The 17,102-nt window shown below is 39.8% G+C and overlaps 1 protein-coding gene across 5 annotated transcripts in view; it reads left to right on the forward strand.

Annotated features, from left to right (window-relative positions):
• Positions 1-17,102, forward strand: part of RNF38 (ring finger protein 38) — a 127,915-nt gene that overhangs the window by 65,004 nt on the left and 45,809 nt on the right. For 3 of the 5 annotated variants that reach the window (XM_039234776.1, XM_039234777.1, XM_039234778.1), the window contains exon 2: positions 2,592-2,662. In XM_039234776.1, the coding sequence (XP_039090707.1) occupies positions 2,592-2,662 (71 nt within the window). Of the gene's footprint in view, positions 1-2,591; positions 2,663-7,922; positions 8,101-17,102 lie in introns of those variants that run through there. The other 2 variants (XM_039234780.1, XM_039234782.1) reach the window with 1 other exon arrangement.

Here is a 17,102-nt window from a genome sequence, read left to right on the forward strand (position 1 = left end):
AGTAATATAGGATAAAAATCTACTTTTAAGCAAGTCTAAAAGAGTTATTTCAATAAGTATGAAATTAAAAAGTTTAACATTAAGAAAATGTGTCAAAGTTAAGTAGGCAGCATTCTTTTATTCAATTGCATTGGAATAATCAGACACCTGAATCGATGGCATGGTGAATTTTACAAAATACAGTGTAATGTCTGCAGGGGTGGTAGTTGGATGTCTTAGGCTCAACCAAACATTTATGTGTTCAGAATGGTAAAAAGACCATAGGTCTCACTTGACACCATTTTATTCAGAAGGATATAGGACAGAAACTATAACTTGTCTATAAGATAGCAGGAGTCCTGGGTCATCTGGCTGGCTCAGTTGGTAGAGCATGTGATTCTTGATTGTGAGTTCAAGCCCCACATTGGGGTGTAGAGATTACTTAAACATAAAATCTTAGGGGCACCTGGTGGCTCAGTTGGTTGAGCGGACGTCTGACTGCAGCTCAGGTCATGATCTTGCAGGGTTTGAGCCCTGCATTGGGCTCTGTGCTGACAACTCAGAGCCTGGGGCCTGCTTCGAATTCTTTGTCTCCCTCTCTCTGCCCCTTCCCCACTCATGCTCTGTCTCTCTCTCAAAAATAAACAAATATTTAAGAAAAATAATAAAATCTTTTAAAAAAAGATAGTGGGAGTCCTTGTGGCAGTTCATGTAATAGTTCGTACTTTCTGAAGTGCTGTTTGACAACTCAGGTTCAAAGAGATGATACCCACTTTGGGTGCCGCAGAGAACTCCATAGCTATAGTTTCAAGGATCCTCCAAATGGGATATGGCTAATTACGTGTCACCAGTCTCAGAGAAGCTCAAAAACATGGCTTCCTACTAAGTGTACATTGAACTTCTAGTCCAGATGCAACTTAATAGTTTGGCAATTTATATCATAAGCAGTGTTGCCAAGTGACATATAGGTAGTATGTTGTTTTAATCAGGTTAACAGGGATTAACCCAAGATCAAATTCTCATACATAAGGAGAAGGGGTTTTGCTCATCTTTGGTAGGCAGTCATGCCTGCTGACTTTTTGTTTGTGCCTTTTGTTTTAGTTGTCTTTCAGAAAGTTTCTTTTATTCCAGGATTAATTTTTAAGTCTACATTTCCATTAAAACTGATTTTAGATTTTTACATTTATACAAATCTTTGAGCCACCATTTTCTGTATGGTGTGATGTAGGAACCAAAACTTTTCCAATTTTGAATGGCTAATCAGTTGCTGAATCATTTACTGAATAATCATTTGTTTTTCTATTGGTTAGAAATGTCACTATTATAGAGCAATTATTAGGATGCAGTTCTTCAAATTAACAAATAGGTATATTAAAAGAGTATACTTTTAAAGTAATAACTTATTTATAATCTCATATGATTATATTAAACATTTAAAAAAATAAATATAAATTTTAATTTTGTAAATTTAAATTTTAGAATTTTAATATTTTTAAATTATTTAAAAAATAAAAATAAGTGTTTTTGAGAGAGTGAGCGTGCATGAGTGCACTCATCCACGAAGTGTGGGAGGGGTAGAGAGATTGGGAGAGAGAAAATCCCAAGCAGGCTCTGCACTGCTAGCATAGAAACCAGCGTGGGGCTCAATCCTACAAACCATGAGATCACAACTTGAGCCAAAACCAAGAGTCAGATGCTCAACCACCTGAGCTACCCAGGTGCCCCTTAAACATTTTTATCTATTTCTTAAAGTTTATTTATTGAGAGAGAGGGTGTGTGTGCAAGTTGGGCAGGGCAGAAAGAGAAGGAGAGAGAGAATCCCAAGTAGGCTTGCACTGTCAGCATGGAGCCTAATGCCGGGCTCAAACTCATGAATCATGAGATCATGTCCTGAGTTGAAATCAAGAGTCAGATGCTTAACCAACTTAGCCCCTTAAGATTTTATTTTTAAGTAATCTCTACACCCAACTTGGAGCTCAAACTCACAATCCCGAAATCAAGAGTTGGATCCTTAATTGACTGAGCCAACCAGGTGCCCCTAGACATTTTATTTTTAAGTAATCTCTGTACCTAACATGGAGCTTAAACCTACAACCCCAAGATCAAGAGTTGTGTGCTCTACCAACTGAGCACCAGCCTGGTGCCCCATGATTGTGTATCAGATTGTATTATCCATATGCTAAGAATTTATAGGGTCAGCTTGTTTTTCAAAGGAAGTATGCATAGTCTGAAGAGGGGTATATATATATATATATATATAATATATATATATATATTTTTTTTTTAATAGGTTTGCCTTATTGAAGGCTGTTGTGCTTATTTAGGTGGTCATACTTTGAAAGCTAACTGCTCAGTATAGTAGACAGTGGTGAATAAGGGGTTTGAACAACAAAATTCTAGTTTCAGACCCACCATTTCACTGACTGCTACTTTATGCAAGTCAGCCTCTCTGTTTTGTTTTGCTTAAACTGCAAAAGTAATAATCTCTATCCTGCCTACTACTAAGTATTTTTGAGGATTAGATGGGATGATTTAAAAGCACTTTTAATTGGAAAAACAGTTTAAATGTAAGGATTTACTGCATCTTAACTTTTCCTCCCTTTCTCTTATAGGTAGTGTTGGTGCTTCTTTTCAGTGCCAGTCCATCCATCACGACCACATTTGTCATGATGACAGTGACAAGGTGAGACATGTGTTGATGTCTATCATGGTGAAAATGCATGCTGCCGTTATATTGTTGGATTCACTTGCATAACTGTGGACACAGGGCCAGGAGGGTGTGCCTTGGGAGGCATGATGTTGAGAAGCAGAGGGCCTTGCTGGTTGATGCATCAGATTGTTATTAGACCACTTCAGAACACTTTTCTGTGTTTTGGATAATTTTCAGGAAGTGGGCTGGTCTCTTGATAAACCCTCCTTTTTTTTTTTTAAATGCTCATCCTTGTCCCTGTCACTTTGCTTCCTCGTTTCTTGCACAGACTAGGTAGATTATCTTAATGTATGAACAGGTGCTCCCAAAGCTGCTAATTGTCTCAACAATTTGTGTGTTTCTTTTTTCTTTTTCTAATTTATTTCTGAGAGACAGAGAGAGACCCAATGTGAGCAGGGAAGGGTCAGAGAGAGAGAGAGAGAGGGAGATACAGAATCTGAAACAGGCTGTAGGCTTGGAGCTAGCTGTCTGCACAGAGCCCGACACGGGGTTCGAACCCACGAACCGTGAGATCATGACCTGAGCTGAACTTGGACGTTTAAACGACTGAGCCACCCAGGCACCCCAATTTGTGTCTATTTCTAGTTTGAAATATCTTAGCCACTTTAATTTGTTTTGTTTTGTTTAGTTGATTGTGTTTGATTACCATTTCTTCTCATAATTTTTTTTTCCCTTCTGTTTCCAAAGCTGAGTAAATGTTGGGGATTAAGAAAGATCTAATTCACGCAAAAGAAACCTGCTTTGGGCCTGTTTTTTTGTTTGTTTGTTTTTTAAATCAGGTCCGAAGAACTGTTGGTTTTGTTTCTTTTTGGTGTTTTGCTTCTTTAAAGCAACCTGGCCTTGGGGGCTTTCCAGTACTCATCAGCACCGATGGTGGCCCAGCCCTTGCAAGTAGATACTAATGTGGGCTTGGTGTTTGGAACATCTGGCTGCTGAGGTTGGATGGGCTTAAATTTAGTCTTTTCCATCATCAGTTTCCAGTGGCTTCCCTCCCATTTCCTGTGTCTTACATGCAGGAATGTATCACTCCCTTGGTAGTTTTCCCAGGCAAACCAATCCAAGTGATCCTTTTCTCTGCTGTTTAATCAAGATCCTCCTCCCTCATCCTGTTGGAGCTAGATCAAGAAGTTGGTTGGTCATTGGGATTTTCCAAATGGCTTTCTTTGTTCTGTGTGTTGGTCTCTCTTTGTGAGCTCTGCTGAGACAGATTTCAGCCTGTTTACAGAGAGAGTGGCATGCTTTTAGCATTCCAGAGTCTCTTTTATTATTACAGTTACCCAGAGGCATGGATTTAACTTTTAACTTTTTAGAAGCAAGCCATTTGAAAGATACTGCAAGACTATATACAGTTAGCTCTGTAACATTCAGTATACCAGAGATTTTAGAAATGAGCATTTGAAAAAAAAGAGTGATAATAGAGGGAAAGGCAGAGAGGGAAAGGCAGAATCACTTTAGGCCAGTAATAGTGCTTGCAACTGTGCTTTGTAATTGTGAAGATGTTTTGGGGTTAAGTTTTTCTTTCCTCTGCTAAGTATAATATGCTTTTCTCCATTTGTTCATTTGCTGTGGTGATGCCAAACTGCGCTCTGTTCTGTCTCCAGGTAGAGGCTGGAGGTAAGATTTCTCTCCACCTCCACCAGATACTTGCCACCTACTTTGAAATGTTTTTGCTCCTAATTTCTGCATCTTTCTATGACCGGTTTTGTGCTTTTAGGAGATGGCATTTTTTCCCTGAAATACCCGGGGAGAGGGAAGAGAACTTTAAGGGATTTTGTCACTTGACCAACAAATCAAAGAATTGTGAGAAACTGCCCTCCCCTGTCTCCTGCCTGCTGTGTGTATACTACTTATGATTGTTTCCAAGAGGGAAATGGAGAGAATGGGTTAGAGTCTCTTGACTATGTATTTATAATTTGTTCAACTGATTCATTCAGATTTATTGACTGGCAACTATGTGTCTAGGCACTTAGGAAATATATCAGGATACAAACCAAAGATTGCTGTTTTTTCATCACTGTACAGTCTTGCTGGGGGAGGCAGCCAATAAAAATAAACCTAAGACATAAGTAATATGTTACAGTAAGTGCAGTGGATTAAAGAAAATGTAGAGCAGAATAAATGGGATGAGAACCACCAGGAGCTGGATAGCAGCTTTGAATAGGATCATCAGGTATTTTAGGGAAGAAGGCTGTGCAGAGCATGTCTGAAAATAAGGTCTTCATGTTTGCAACATCTTCTGACTTCTTTAACAAATGGGTATTGGTTTTGTAAAAGTAGAAACAAAAATGAGCCTGCTACCTGACACATATCACTTGGACATGTATGTGTACACATACATACATTTCTCTCACTCACTTTGACAATTGAAGAGCTTATAGGGCTCAGATAATCCAACTCTCTTTTTATTTAAAAAATTTTTTTTAACATTTATTTATTTTAAATATTTTTTTTTTAATTTATTTCTAGGAGAGAGAGACAGCATGAGCAGGGGAGGGTCAGAGAGAGAGGGCGATACAGACTCTGAAATAGGCTCCAGGCTCTGAGCTGGCAGTCAGCACAGAGCCCGACGCGGGGCCCGAACCCACGAACCGCGAGATCATGACCTAAGCGAAAGTCGGACACTTAACCGACTAAGCCACCCAGGCGCCCCAACATTTATTTATTTTTGAGAGACAGAGTACAAGCAGGGGAAGGGCCAGAGAGAGAAGGAAATACAGAATCTGAAGCAGGCTCCAGGCTCTGAGCTGTCAGCACAGAGCCCTACGTGGGGCTCAAAGCCACGAACTGTGAGATCATGACCTGAGTCGAAGTTGGATGCTCAACTGACTGAGCCACCCAGATGCCTCTTCAATCCTCTTTTTAAAATAAACTTGGAAGCTGTGACCCCATTGGGAGAAATGACTTGTTCAGGAGTCACCCTACAGTGCTGGGGCTAGACCAGATCTTCTATCCCTTATACAAATCATGCAAAATAATTGCTTAGCTATTCTGATTGTGAAAACATTGTCCCAACACATATTGATGCCTCACTTATTAATCTCACCTAACTTTCAGGCATGGTCCATTTCTCAGATTTGGGAACAATACATGATTTTTCTTAAAAGTTGCCTCAATTTTAACTCATTCATCTGTGACTGAGGATGGAACCAGGGGTGAGATGAATTAATTTGTAGCCTCAGTGGTACACTTTCCCAGAGTGGCTTGGAACACTTCCTGGAATGCTGGTCATTTGAGAGAAGGAAATGGGAGAATTCTTTCTAAACTGGCATGTATGTGAATGGCTACTAAAGGCAGAAGTCTTTTCTGAACAAAATTAACATTTGTCACAGAAGAAGGCACCAATCCAGTTTGTGTAATGCCATGCAGACCACTTTCAGGGAAGGTAGGAAATGTGTGACTGGTTTTTCTTTCAGGACCATATGTGTACTTTCTTTTAATCTTGATCTGTTACATTTCTTATTTTTTAAAAAAATTACACTTTGATTATAAAAAGATGTGTAGCACTACTTTTAACCCCTCTACCCAGAAGTAACAATTGGAATTTAGTATTAACAAGATAAATTAGTTATATTTGTATAATTGCAAATAGTGGCTGTTAGTGTATTCAGAGTTGTACGATTATCTCCACCGTCTAATTTTAGAAAAATCTTCACATTCCTCACTCAAAAACCTGTAACCATTAGCAGTCACTCTTCGTTGTCCCTTGCCCCAGCTCCTGGCAACCACTAATCTTTGTCTGTATGGATTTGCCTGTTCTGTACATTTTATATAAACAGAATCATATAATATGTGGCCTTTGTGTGTGGCTTCTCTCAGCAGGATTATCTCAAGGTTTGTCAATTTTGATGCGTGAATCACTATTCGACTCCTTTTTATGGATGAGTAATATTCCACAGTGCATATCTAATGCATTTTGTTTATCCATTCACCAGTTGATGGGTATGTTTCCATATTTTGGTTATTATGAATAACACTGCTAGGAACATTTTTGTGTAAGTATGTTTTTGTTTAGTTGGTCACATGTATTTTTAACATTTTGAGAAATTACTAAACTGTTTTTGCAAATGGATGAGGGACCCAGTTTCTTCACATACATGTTTACATACCACACTTTTTGATTGTCTTTTAAATTATAGCAGCTGTGGTGGGACATCTCAGTTTTAATTTGCATTTCTCTAATGACTAAGTATGTTGAGCATTGTTTTAATATGCTTATAAGCCATTCCTAAATCTTCTATGGTTCATTAAAAAAAAGTCAGTTAAAGATCCCTTTTATTATTCTTGCTTCCGTGCTTAAAAAAATTTAAATCTTGAGGCACCTGGGTGACTCATTTGGTTAAGCATCCAACTTTTTTTTTTTTAGATGTTAGAGAAAGAGATCATGAGCAGGGGAGGGGCAGAGAGAGAGAGAGGGAGACACAGAATCCAAAGCAGCTCCAGGCTCAGCACAGAGCCCAGTTTGGGGCTCAGACTCATGGACCGTGACATCATGACCTGAGCCTAAGTCAGACACTTAATCAACTGAGCCACCCAGGCACCCCAAGCATCCAACTCTTAATTTAGGCTCAGGTCATGATCTCATAGTTCTTGAGACTGAGCCCTCCATTGGGCTGTGTGTAGACAATCTGGAGTCTGCTTGGGATTCTCTCTCCCTCTTTCTCTGTCCCTCACCTGCTCGCTCGCACGCTCTCTCTCTCTCTCAAAAAAAAAAGGAAAAAAAAGTCTCACCATGCACTCCATTATATAGTCACATGTGTCCATTATGGAAATTTGGGGAAATATACAGAAACAAACTATGTCATAAAAAAACTCCATCCCTTTGCATTGTCTGCACGGTTAAAATAAAACTAATTGCTCTGATTATCTATGACTCTGTAATTAATTACCCTAAAATTCATTTGGTGCAGAGTACTTGTATCTTTCTTGGTTCTGAGGTTTCCTGTGCTCAGCTAGGTGGTTCTTGCATGAATTTTCTCATCCGGTTACAGTCAAATGGTGGCTGGGGCTGGAGTCATCTGGAAGTCCTCACTCACATGTCTGATGGCTGATACTGGTTTTCAGCTGGGACTTCAACTGGGCCCCTTGGCCTGAGCACCTAACTGTAGTGTGGGCTTCCTCATAGCATGGCACCTTGATTTCTAGTGACTTCCCCAACAGGACCAGGGAGATGCTATGGCCTTTTATGACCTAACTTCAGAAGTCACAAAGCATCACTTTTCAGCATAGTCACAGGCCTGCCTGAATTCAAGAGGAGGGAGCCTCAAAGTCACCACTAGGGAGTAATGTCAACGTAAGAAGAAGAGAATGAAGGGTGGGAGAACTTACTATGTATGGTCATCTTTTCTGCACACTGTATATACATGAAACATCAGTTAAAATGGCTGCATAATGTTCTATCATAAGGATACATGGTAATCTATTTAACCTGTCTTTAATTTTGGAGCCTTGGGTGATTTTTAAAAACTATTATATGTTTATTCATACAGCAAATATTAAGTGACTACTATGTGCCAGGTACTGTTGAGTCACCAGGGTAGAGTGGTGGAAAGGCTAACAAGGAAGGTCTTTGTTCTTCTGGTGTTTATTTTCTTGTGAAAGGGCAGAAAATGAATTGTACATGTAAACCAATAAATAATCAGATGCTCATAAGCACTGTACAAGTAATTGGGCAGTTGGCTACTGTAGATTAGGTGTTAGGGAAGGCCTTTAAGACAGTGACACTTAAGCTAAGATCCGAATGAGAGGAAGGAACAAGTTGTGAAAATTTGGGCCATGAGAAAGAAGAACATCATATGGAGAGGGAAGGGCTAGTGCAAAGACCCTGAGGCTAGAAAGATCATGTAAACAGAAGGAAGACTGATGTGTACAAGCAAGGTGGATGAGGGTAGAAGTGGTAAAGAGATGAGGTTAAAGAAGTAGGCACAGGGCAGATCATGAACTTGGTAAGCCAGGGAAAGTTTAGATTTCATTCTGCCTGTATAATCTGGTTTATATTTTTAAACATTCCTTTTGTTGCTGTGATGAGATTTTTTTTTCTAATTGTGGTAAAATACTCCTAAACATATAATTTACCTTCTTATCATTAAAAATATTTTTAATGTATTTATTTTTGAGAGAGAGAGACAGAGTACAAGTGGGGGAGGAACAGAGAGAGAGGGAAACAGAATCCAGGAAGCAGGCTCCAGGCTCTGAGCTGTCAGCACAAAACCTGATACAGGGCTCGAACCCATGTACCATGAAATCATGACCTGAGCCAAAGTCAGAGCCACCCAGGTGCCCCAGCTTCGTAACCATTTCTAAGTGTACAGTAGTGTTGAGTGTGAATGTACTTTTTGCATTGTTGTACAGCCAATCTCCAGGGCTGTTTTATCTTGCAAAACTGTGTCCATTAAACAGTAACTCCTCATCTCTCCCCGCCCCCACCAGCCCCTGGCAACTACCATTCTACTTTCTGTCTCTATGAATTTGAGTGCTCTGTGCACCTCATATAAATGGGATCATAATATATTTGTCTTTTTGTGAGTCCCTTATTTCACTTAGTGTAACGTTGTCAAAGTATGTTCATGTTGTAGCATGAATGTTGAAATTTCCATTCTTTTAAAGGCTGAATCACATTCTGTTGTCTGTTCATTCATCCACGGATGATACACTTGGGTTGCTTCCTCATTTTGGCTATTGTGAATAATGCTGTTAAGAACATGGGTGTACAAGGGTCGCCTGGGTGGCTCAGTCGGTTAAGCGTCCAATTTTAGCTCAGGTCATGATCTCACGGTCTGTGGGTTCGAGCCCCGCATTGTGCTCTGCGCTCAACAGTTCAGAGCCTGGAGCCTGTTTCGGATTCTGTGTCTCCCTCTCTCTCTGCCCTTCCCCAGCTCGTGCTCTGCCTCTCTCTCAAAAATAAATAAAAACATTTAAAAAATTAAAAAAAAAACAAAAACATGGGTGTACAATATGTCTTAGAGACTCTGTTTTCAGTTATTTTGGATATACACCCAGAAGTGAAATTACTGGATTGTTTATATTTTTAGAGTTTTGAGGAACCGATATACTGTTTTCCAAAGTGGCTACACCATTTTACATTCCACATCCTTGCCAACTCTTGTTATTTTCTGTTATTGTTTTTAATAGTAGCCATCCTATTGGATGTGAGGCGGTATCTCATTGTAGTTTTGATTTGCATTGCCCTACTGACTAGTGATATTGAGCATCTTTTCATGTGCTTGTTGGCCATTTGTTTATCTTCTTTGGAGAAATGTCTGTTCAAGACCTTTTCCCATTTTTTAAATCAGATTTGGGCTTTTTTTTTTTTGGTTGTAGGAGTTCTTTATGTAGTCTTGGTATTAACCCCTTGTATCAGACAGATGAAATATTTTATCCCATTCTGGAGCTTGCCTTTTTACTCTCTTGGTTGTGTCCTTTGCACAGAAAGTCTTGTGGGGATGAACACTGGGTGTTATGTGGAAACTAATTTGACAATAAACTACTTGTAAAAAAAAAAGAAAAAAAGTCTTACTTTGAAGGAATTCCAATTAATTTTTCTCTTGTTGCCTGCCCTTTGGTGTAACAGCCAAGAAATCACTACAGTCCAGTCTCATGAAGGTTTTCCCCTATGTTTTTTCCTAAAAGTTCTATAGTTTTAGTTCTTAAGTTCAGATCTTTGACTCATTTGAGTTAATTTTTGCATATAGGGTAAGGTAAGGGTCTGTCTTCATTGTTTTGCATATGGATATCTAGTTTTCCCAGCACTGTTGTTGAAGAGTGTTCTTTACCCATTGAATTGTCTAGGAACCCTTTGACCCTTTTGGGGTCATATAACCATATATGTAAGGGTTTACTCCTGGGCTCTCTATCCTGTTCAGTTGGTCTATATATCTGTCCTTATGCCAGTACCACAGTGTTTTGATTACTGTAGTTGTGTAATAAGTTTTGAATGATGTATTTCTTGAGCATAGATTCCTAGAGTAGAATTGAATCAAAGGATATGAACTTTTTTTCAGCCTTTGTCCCTTTTTGTATATTTTTTCACACATTCATATGCATCAGTTTATGTTTCCATATGAGAATGCCTATCTCACTTCCTTTTCATATTGAATAGCATCCATAATGCCAGTTGCTTTCTGAATGATTGGTAAGAAATTGTTTCTAATTGTTTAAATGGATATTTTTGTGATGACTCCTGAGATTTCATATGTTCATTTGCTACTTCGTCACTGCTTTTAAAAAATTTGTCTTTTGTCTAACTTTCTCTTCTTTTGGGATAGTCCCATTTTGCCATCTCTTTGCATAGGAACATTAATCATCTCTCATACTTAAAAATATTTCCCAGCTTTTAAGTTTCTAGAAAATTGTTTTTAATGCTTAGAGAGAGAATGGGGGAGGGCCTGAGAGAGAGAATCTCAAGCAGGGTCTGCAATGTCAGTGCAGAGCCCCAGGTGAGGCTCAAACCCACGAACTGTGAGATCATGACCTGAGCTGAAGTCGGATGCCTAACAGACTGAGCTACCCAGGCGCCCCTTTTATTGTTAATGATTTGATCCCTGTTCCTTTTAGCTGCAGTTGACCATTTCTAGCCGGCCTTCTGCTGCAGGTGTTTCTGGGATATCCTCGGTATCTTTTCTGGTGGTTGCTTGACCTCCTTTGACTCAGGGCCTGTTGGTCACCAGCTTTCCTAAGTACTGCTGTTCTCACTAATGTCAGTTTGTCTCCAGTTTGGGTCCACTTCCTAGGCTATTGCATTTAATAAGACCATAAAGGCTTAGGGATTTAACAGGGAATTAAAACAAAGAGAGTCTAAAGTTAGGTATGAAATATGACTTCTCAGGACACCCTGGCCCAAGTTTTTGTCTTCAGGACTTCTCTCCCTAGTCCTTGGCCTACTGCAAAGATAGGGTTAGCCTGTCTTTCCTCAGGGGATGCCCTTAAACACTGCTGCTTCCTCTTCAGAGCTGACTCCCCAACTACTTTTTCATTTACTGTTGGGTGGAGTAAAAATGGACAAAACTTTTTAGGAGGCAATTTAGCAACATTTGTCAAAATTTGGAAAAGGTCCTTTGAAACACCAATTGCACCGATAGAAGTTAACCTCTAAAGATATATTTTCTTTTTTTTTTTTTTAAGTTTATTTTTAAGAGAAAAGGGAGAAGGAGGGGCAGCGAGAGAGGGAGACAGAGAGTCCCAAGCAGGCTCCAAGCTGTCAGCGCAGAGTCCGACGTGGGGCTCAAACTCACAAACTGTGTGATCATGACCTGAGCCCAAATCAAGAACGATCAACCAACTCAGCCACCCCAGATGTCCCTAAGGATATATTTTCAAATTCAGTGCAAACTATATGTACAAGAGTATTCATTATATGTTTATAATATCAAAACAATGAAAAAACCTAAATGTAGTACTTAATGTTATAAATAAGAGATAGTTCACCCCTTGGGCGCCTGGATGGCTCAGGTGGTTAAACATCCAACTCTTGATTTTGGCTCATGTCGTGATCTCACTGTTAGTGATCAATCATGAGTCAGGATTTACACTGATAGCACAGAGTCTGCTTGAGATCCTCTTAATCCCTCTTTCACTGCCCCTGTTCTGCTCGTGGTTGCACTCTGTCGCTCTCTCTCACTCAAAATAATCAAACGTTAAGAAAGAGAAAAAAGAAGAGATGGTTTATCCTTAACAATGAAATTAACAGGCTTTGTTGAACAACCTAGATCTGTATGTGGTTAACTCTTTTCATTGCCTGTCCAACGGATATTTTAAAAGTATAGTATCGGCATATGATTTGCCCTGAGATTGTGCTGCTGGAGCAATTTAGAATGAGAGTCATAGCAATTAAAATTGCTCCCAGGATGCTCCCTATTTACCAGACCAAAACGAAAAAAGGTGACTTTAAGACCTCTGCTTCAAAGGGTGTGCTATAAGGCACGTCATGCCTGAGAGTCAGCTCTTTCTCATTTATCCTGCTCCAGAGATTAAATATGCCATGATGTGCAGTGCGTGCTTGTTTGCACCCTTGCCTCTCCATTTCTGACTTGATGTGGCTCTATTTTTCCACTTTCTGACTAGCTTAGGCACTCCGGTTTCTCTACCCATTGATCTTGAACTCCTTTCTGGCTCATGGCCTTTCACCTGGTTCTGCTTTAGCCCCTTCTCATCTTCACTGCCTAAAAAACTGTCATGGTTCAGTGCCTGGCATCTCACACGTGTACTGTGGGAACAGCAGTCTGCCCACTCTTCCTAAAGTTGTATGTTATGGGAGGCTTTCAGTAGATTTGGGTTTGGGTGTGCCTTTGCTGCCCCTTTCTGGTCTTTAGCGACTATAGCTGGCAGCTGCTGAAAAATAACCTTTCCACTCTTAACAGGTGCTAACATTTGTGGGTGAAAGTGCTTAGGCTGATGTTTTGCATTAGATCACATCTTGTCATGGTTATAGATAATGTGTAGCCTTTATAGTGCTCGGCCAATACACCTTTCCAGTATGTAGTTTCATCTTACTAGGTCCTTTCAGCTGGTTTTGGTGGAAGAAGGGAAGCTTTTACGGAGGAAGATGAGCAGAGCTAGCTTTAGGAAATTTTGAAATTTTGTGGAGTCTCCTTCTTCTCTTTTCATTATCCATTCTGGTTTTGTGTCTCATTTCTCCCTGGGAATTTGCCTGTTGAGAAAAACATTGGAATTACCACTGTTACGCAATATCATGTATCATTAATTGAACTATTGAGAGTGCTTGCCCTGTGGTAGAAGCCCTGCCTGAATCAGTGAGACTCAGTCGTTGGCCTCAAGGAGTTCACTGTCTAATATGCAAAAGACTTGAGTGAGTACATATTTGCAGAGCAGAATGATAAATGCTATGTTAGAGCACAGAATAGAGGCCACGGATTCAGCAGTAGTGGGTGGGGTCGGAGTGAGGTTGCAGTCAGGAGACTTGGCAGTGGATGTGATGACAGCACAACCCTATTCCTGACAGTGTTAACAGTGGGAAACTGCCTTTTCATTATAAAGGTCATGGACTCCCAACAGGAAGGCCATTCTCTGCCTGACACCTTCTTTGGCAGGTCCCAAAAGTGGATGGCATTTTTTCCCCCTCCAGTATTTTTTCTCTATGTGAGTGGGTTCTTCAGCATCTGGACAAGTGATTTTTAATTTGCAGCTCTTGAATCATGCGTTTGAACACCTTAAAATAAGAGATGCCTCTCCTTCCTTTTTTGTGTATTCTCTGCTAGCCAACATTCTCCAAATATGGACATCAGTGATAACAAGCAAAAGAGAAATGGGACCTGCTCTCACGGGGCTTACAGTTTAATGGTACAAACAGGCATTTAGTAAATACTGTAAGGTATTGTGATAGAAGTGTGTTAAAGGAACAGGAAAGACTATAGCCTCAGAGTCAGCTCTCACATAAAGGTCCTTCAGATAATCATTATGTTTAGATGGTCTGTAATGTCTTAGAAGTGCAAAACTGAGAACCAAATGAAATTTTGTATTTACTATTCAGCAGACTGCTTATCACTTTTGTATAATTTAATGTTTATTGTTTATGCAGTGTGCTAGAAAGTGTATTTCCAGCAGTAGAACCCTTCATAGTCACAAGATTAGAAGTTAGATTTCTAGAAGCAGTTTGTGAGTTTCAGTATGAGAGCTTCCTCACATGTATCCCAAAATTATAATTGTTTCTCCTTTGTAAAAAAATAAGGAAAGGGGAGCCTGGTTGGCTCAGTTGGTTAAGTGTCCAACTCTTGATTTCAGTAAAGGCCATGACCTCAACGGTTTGTGAGATCAAGCACAGAGCCTGCTTGAGATTCATTCTCTCTCTCCCTCTCTCTCTCCCTCTCTCTCTCTCTCCCTCTCTCTCTCTCCCTCTCCTTCCCTCCCTGCCCCCCCCACATTCTGTCTCTCCCTCTGTGTGTGTGTCTCTCTCTCTCAAAATCAATGAACTTAAAAAAAAATAATAAAGTAAAAGACAGGGGCACCTGGCCGGCTCAGTTGGTGGAGCAGGACTCTTGATCTGAGGGTTGTGAGATTGAGTAGAGATTACTTAAAAATCAAATGTTTAAAAAAAATAAGGAAGACCGAAACTCTAATTTAGTTCCAAGTTCAGTTGGCTAACCAGCAAATTCTACCAAACATTTAAAGAATCAATATATAACCTCAGTCTTACAGAAACTATTCTACAGAGTAAAGAAAGAGAAAACATTACCGGATTCATTTTTTTAAATGTTTCTGTTTGTTTATTTATTTGTTTATTATTTTGAGAGCGAGCGAGCGAGAGTGTGTGTGCACGCATGCAGGAAAGGGCAGAGAGAGAGAGAGGGAGAGAAAGAACCTCAAGCAGGCTCCAGTGCTGCCAGCACAGAGCCCAACTCAGGGCTCAATCCTGTGAACTGTGAGATCATGATCTGAGCTGAGATACAGAGTTGGGCACTTAACTGACTGAGCCACCCGGGCGCCACATCCCTGATTAATTTCTATTTTGTTTTGTTTTATTTTATTATTTCATTTCATTTATCTTATTTTATTGACAGAGAGAATGAGCAGGGGAGGGGCAGAGAGAAAGGGAGACAGAGGATCTGAAATGGACTCTGTGCTGATAGCAGAGAGCCCAGTGCTTCAAGTCACCAACCAGGAGATCATGACCTGAGCAAAAGTGAGACACTTAACCATGAGGCACCCAGCCTGCCTGATTAATTTCTAAGGGTAGCATAATTTGTGTAACAAAACTTGATGAGGACATTACAAAAATCGAAAATAACAGCAAATCTCACTCAAGAACACAGATGTTGGGGTGCCTGGTGGCTTAGTGTGTTAAGCATCTGACTCTTGATTTTGGCTCTGTTCCTGATCTCACAGTCATGGGATCCAGCTCTGCACTGTCTGCACTGCTTGTGGAGCCTGCTTGGGATTCTCTCTCTGCCCTTCCCCTGCTCTTGCTCTCTCTCTCTCTCTCTCTCTCCCCCCCCCCCTTTCAGAACAAAACAAAATGAAACACAGATGTAAAAATCCTAATCAGCATGTTAGCAAAACAAATCCAACAGTATATAATATAACGGTAATAAATAAGACAGGATTTTATTAGGAATGCAAAATTGGTTTAACATCCCAAACCAGTCAGTGTCAGGGAGCCTGGGTGACTCAGTAGGGTTGTGTCCGACTCTAGATTTTGACTCAGGTCACAATCCCGGGGTTCATGAGTTCGAGCCCTGCATCTCCATACTGGCAGTGTGGAATCTTTTAGGATTCTCTTGCTTGCTTGCTCTCTCTCTCTCTCTCTCTGCCCCTCCCCAGCTCTCTCTCTTTCAAAGTAAATAAGCTTAAAAAAAAGTATCTTTACAACAACAACAAAACAAATTCAGTGACTGTAATTCACATTAAAAAAATTTTTTTAATGTTTGTTTATTTTTAGAGAGAAAGTGTGATCAGGGGAGGGGCAGAGAGAAAGGGAGACACAGAATCTTGAAGCACGCTCCAGGCTCTGAGCTGTCAGCACAGAGCCTGATGTGGGGCTCAATCTTAACAAATTGCAAGATCACATCCTGAGCCTAAGTCGGATGCTTAACCGACTGAGCCACCCAGGTACCCCAATGTAATTCACATATGAACAGAAAAATTATATGATTACCTCATAGATGCAGGAAATTTTGATAAAATTAAACATCCCTTTATGATAAACTTTTAGCAACTTAGAAATAAAAGCGGACTTTTTCAATTGCTAAAGGGATCCGCAAAAAACCTACTACAAACATCATACTTAGTGGTGAAATGTTGGAAGTTTCCCAGTTTGGGAATAAGAAAAAATGCCTGTTCTCATTGTTTTGTTTTATTTTGTTTTGTTTTGTTGAGAGAGAGCGAGAGAACAGGGGAGGGGCAGAGAGAGAGGGAGACACAGAATCCAAAGAAGGCTCCATGCTCTGAGCTATCACCACAGAGCCTGACACGGGGCTCGAACTCGTGAACCACAAGATGATGACCTGGGCTGAAGTAAGACACTTAACTGACTGAGGCACCCAGGCGCCCCTGTTCTCATTGTTTCTATTTAGCACTGTACTAGAGGTCCTAGCCAGTGCAGTAAGACGAGACAAAAGGAAAACTGTATTGGAAAAAAAGAAATTGAATGGTCATTATTTTCTGCCAACAGGATTATATATATAGAAAACTCAGAAAGATAATGCTAAACTATTAGAACTATTAATTATATTTAATTATATATTATAGCTATGTAATTATATAATATATTTTTAGAATTAGTAATTATATATAAAACCTGGAATAAACCAAAGAACAAAAATATGTAAGACTTGTACAGAAATGTAAAGCATTATTGATAAAAATTTATTTTTCTTTTTTTAAATATATTCTTAAATATTTTTATTTATTTCTAGGAGAGAGAGAGAGACAGCGTGAGCAGGGGAGGGTCAGAGAGAGAGGGAGT

The sequence above is a fragment of the Hyaena hyaena genome, unplaced genomic scaffold (genome assembly GCF_003009895.1).
Source record: "Hyaena hyaena isolate Hyena2069 unplaced genomic scaffold, ASM300989v1 scaffold_93, whole genome shotgun sequence".
Classification (NCBI taxonomy): domain Eukaryota; kingdom Metazoa; phylum Chordata; class Mammalia; order Carnivora; family Hyaenidae; genus Hyaena; species Hyaena hyaena.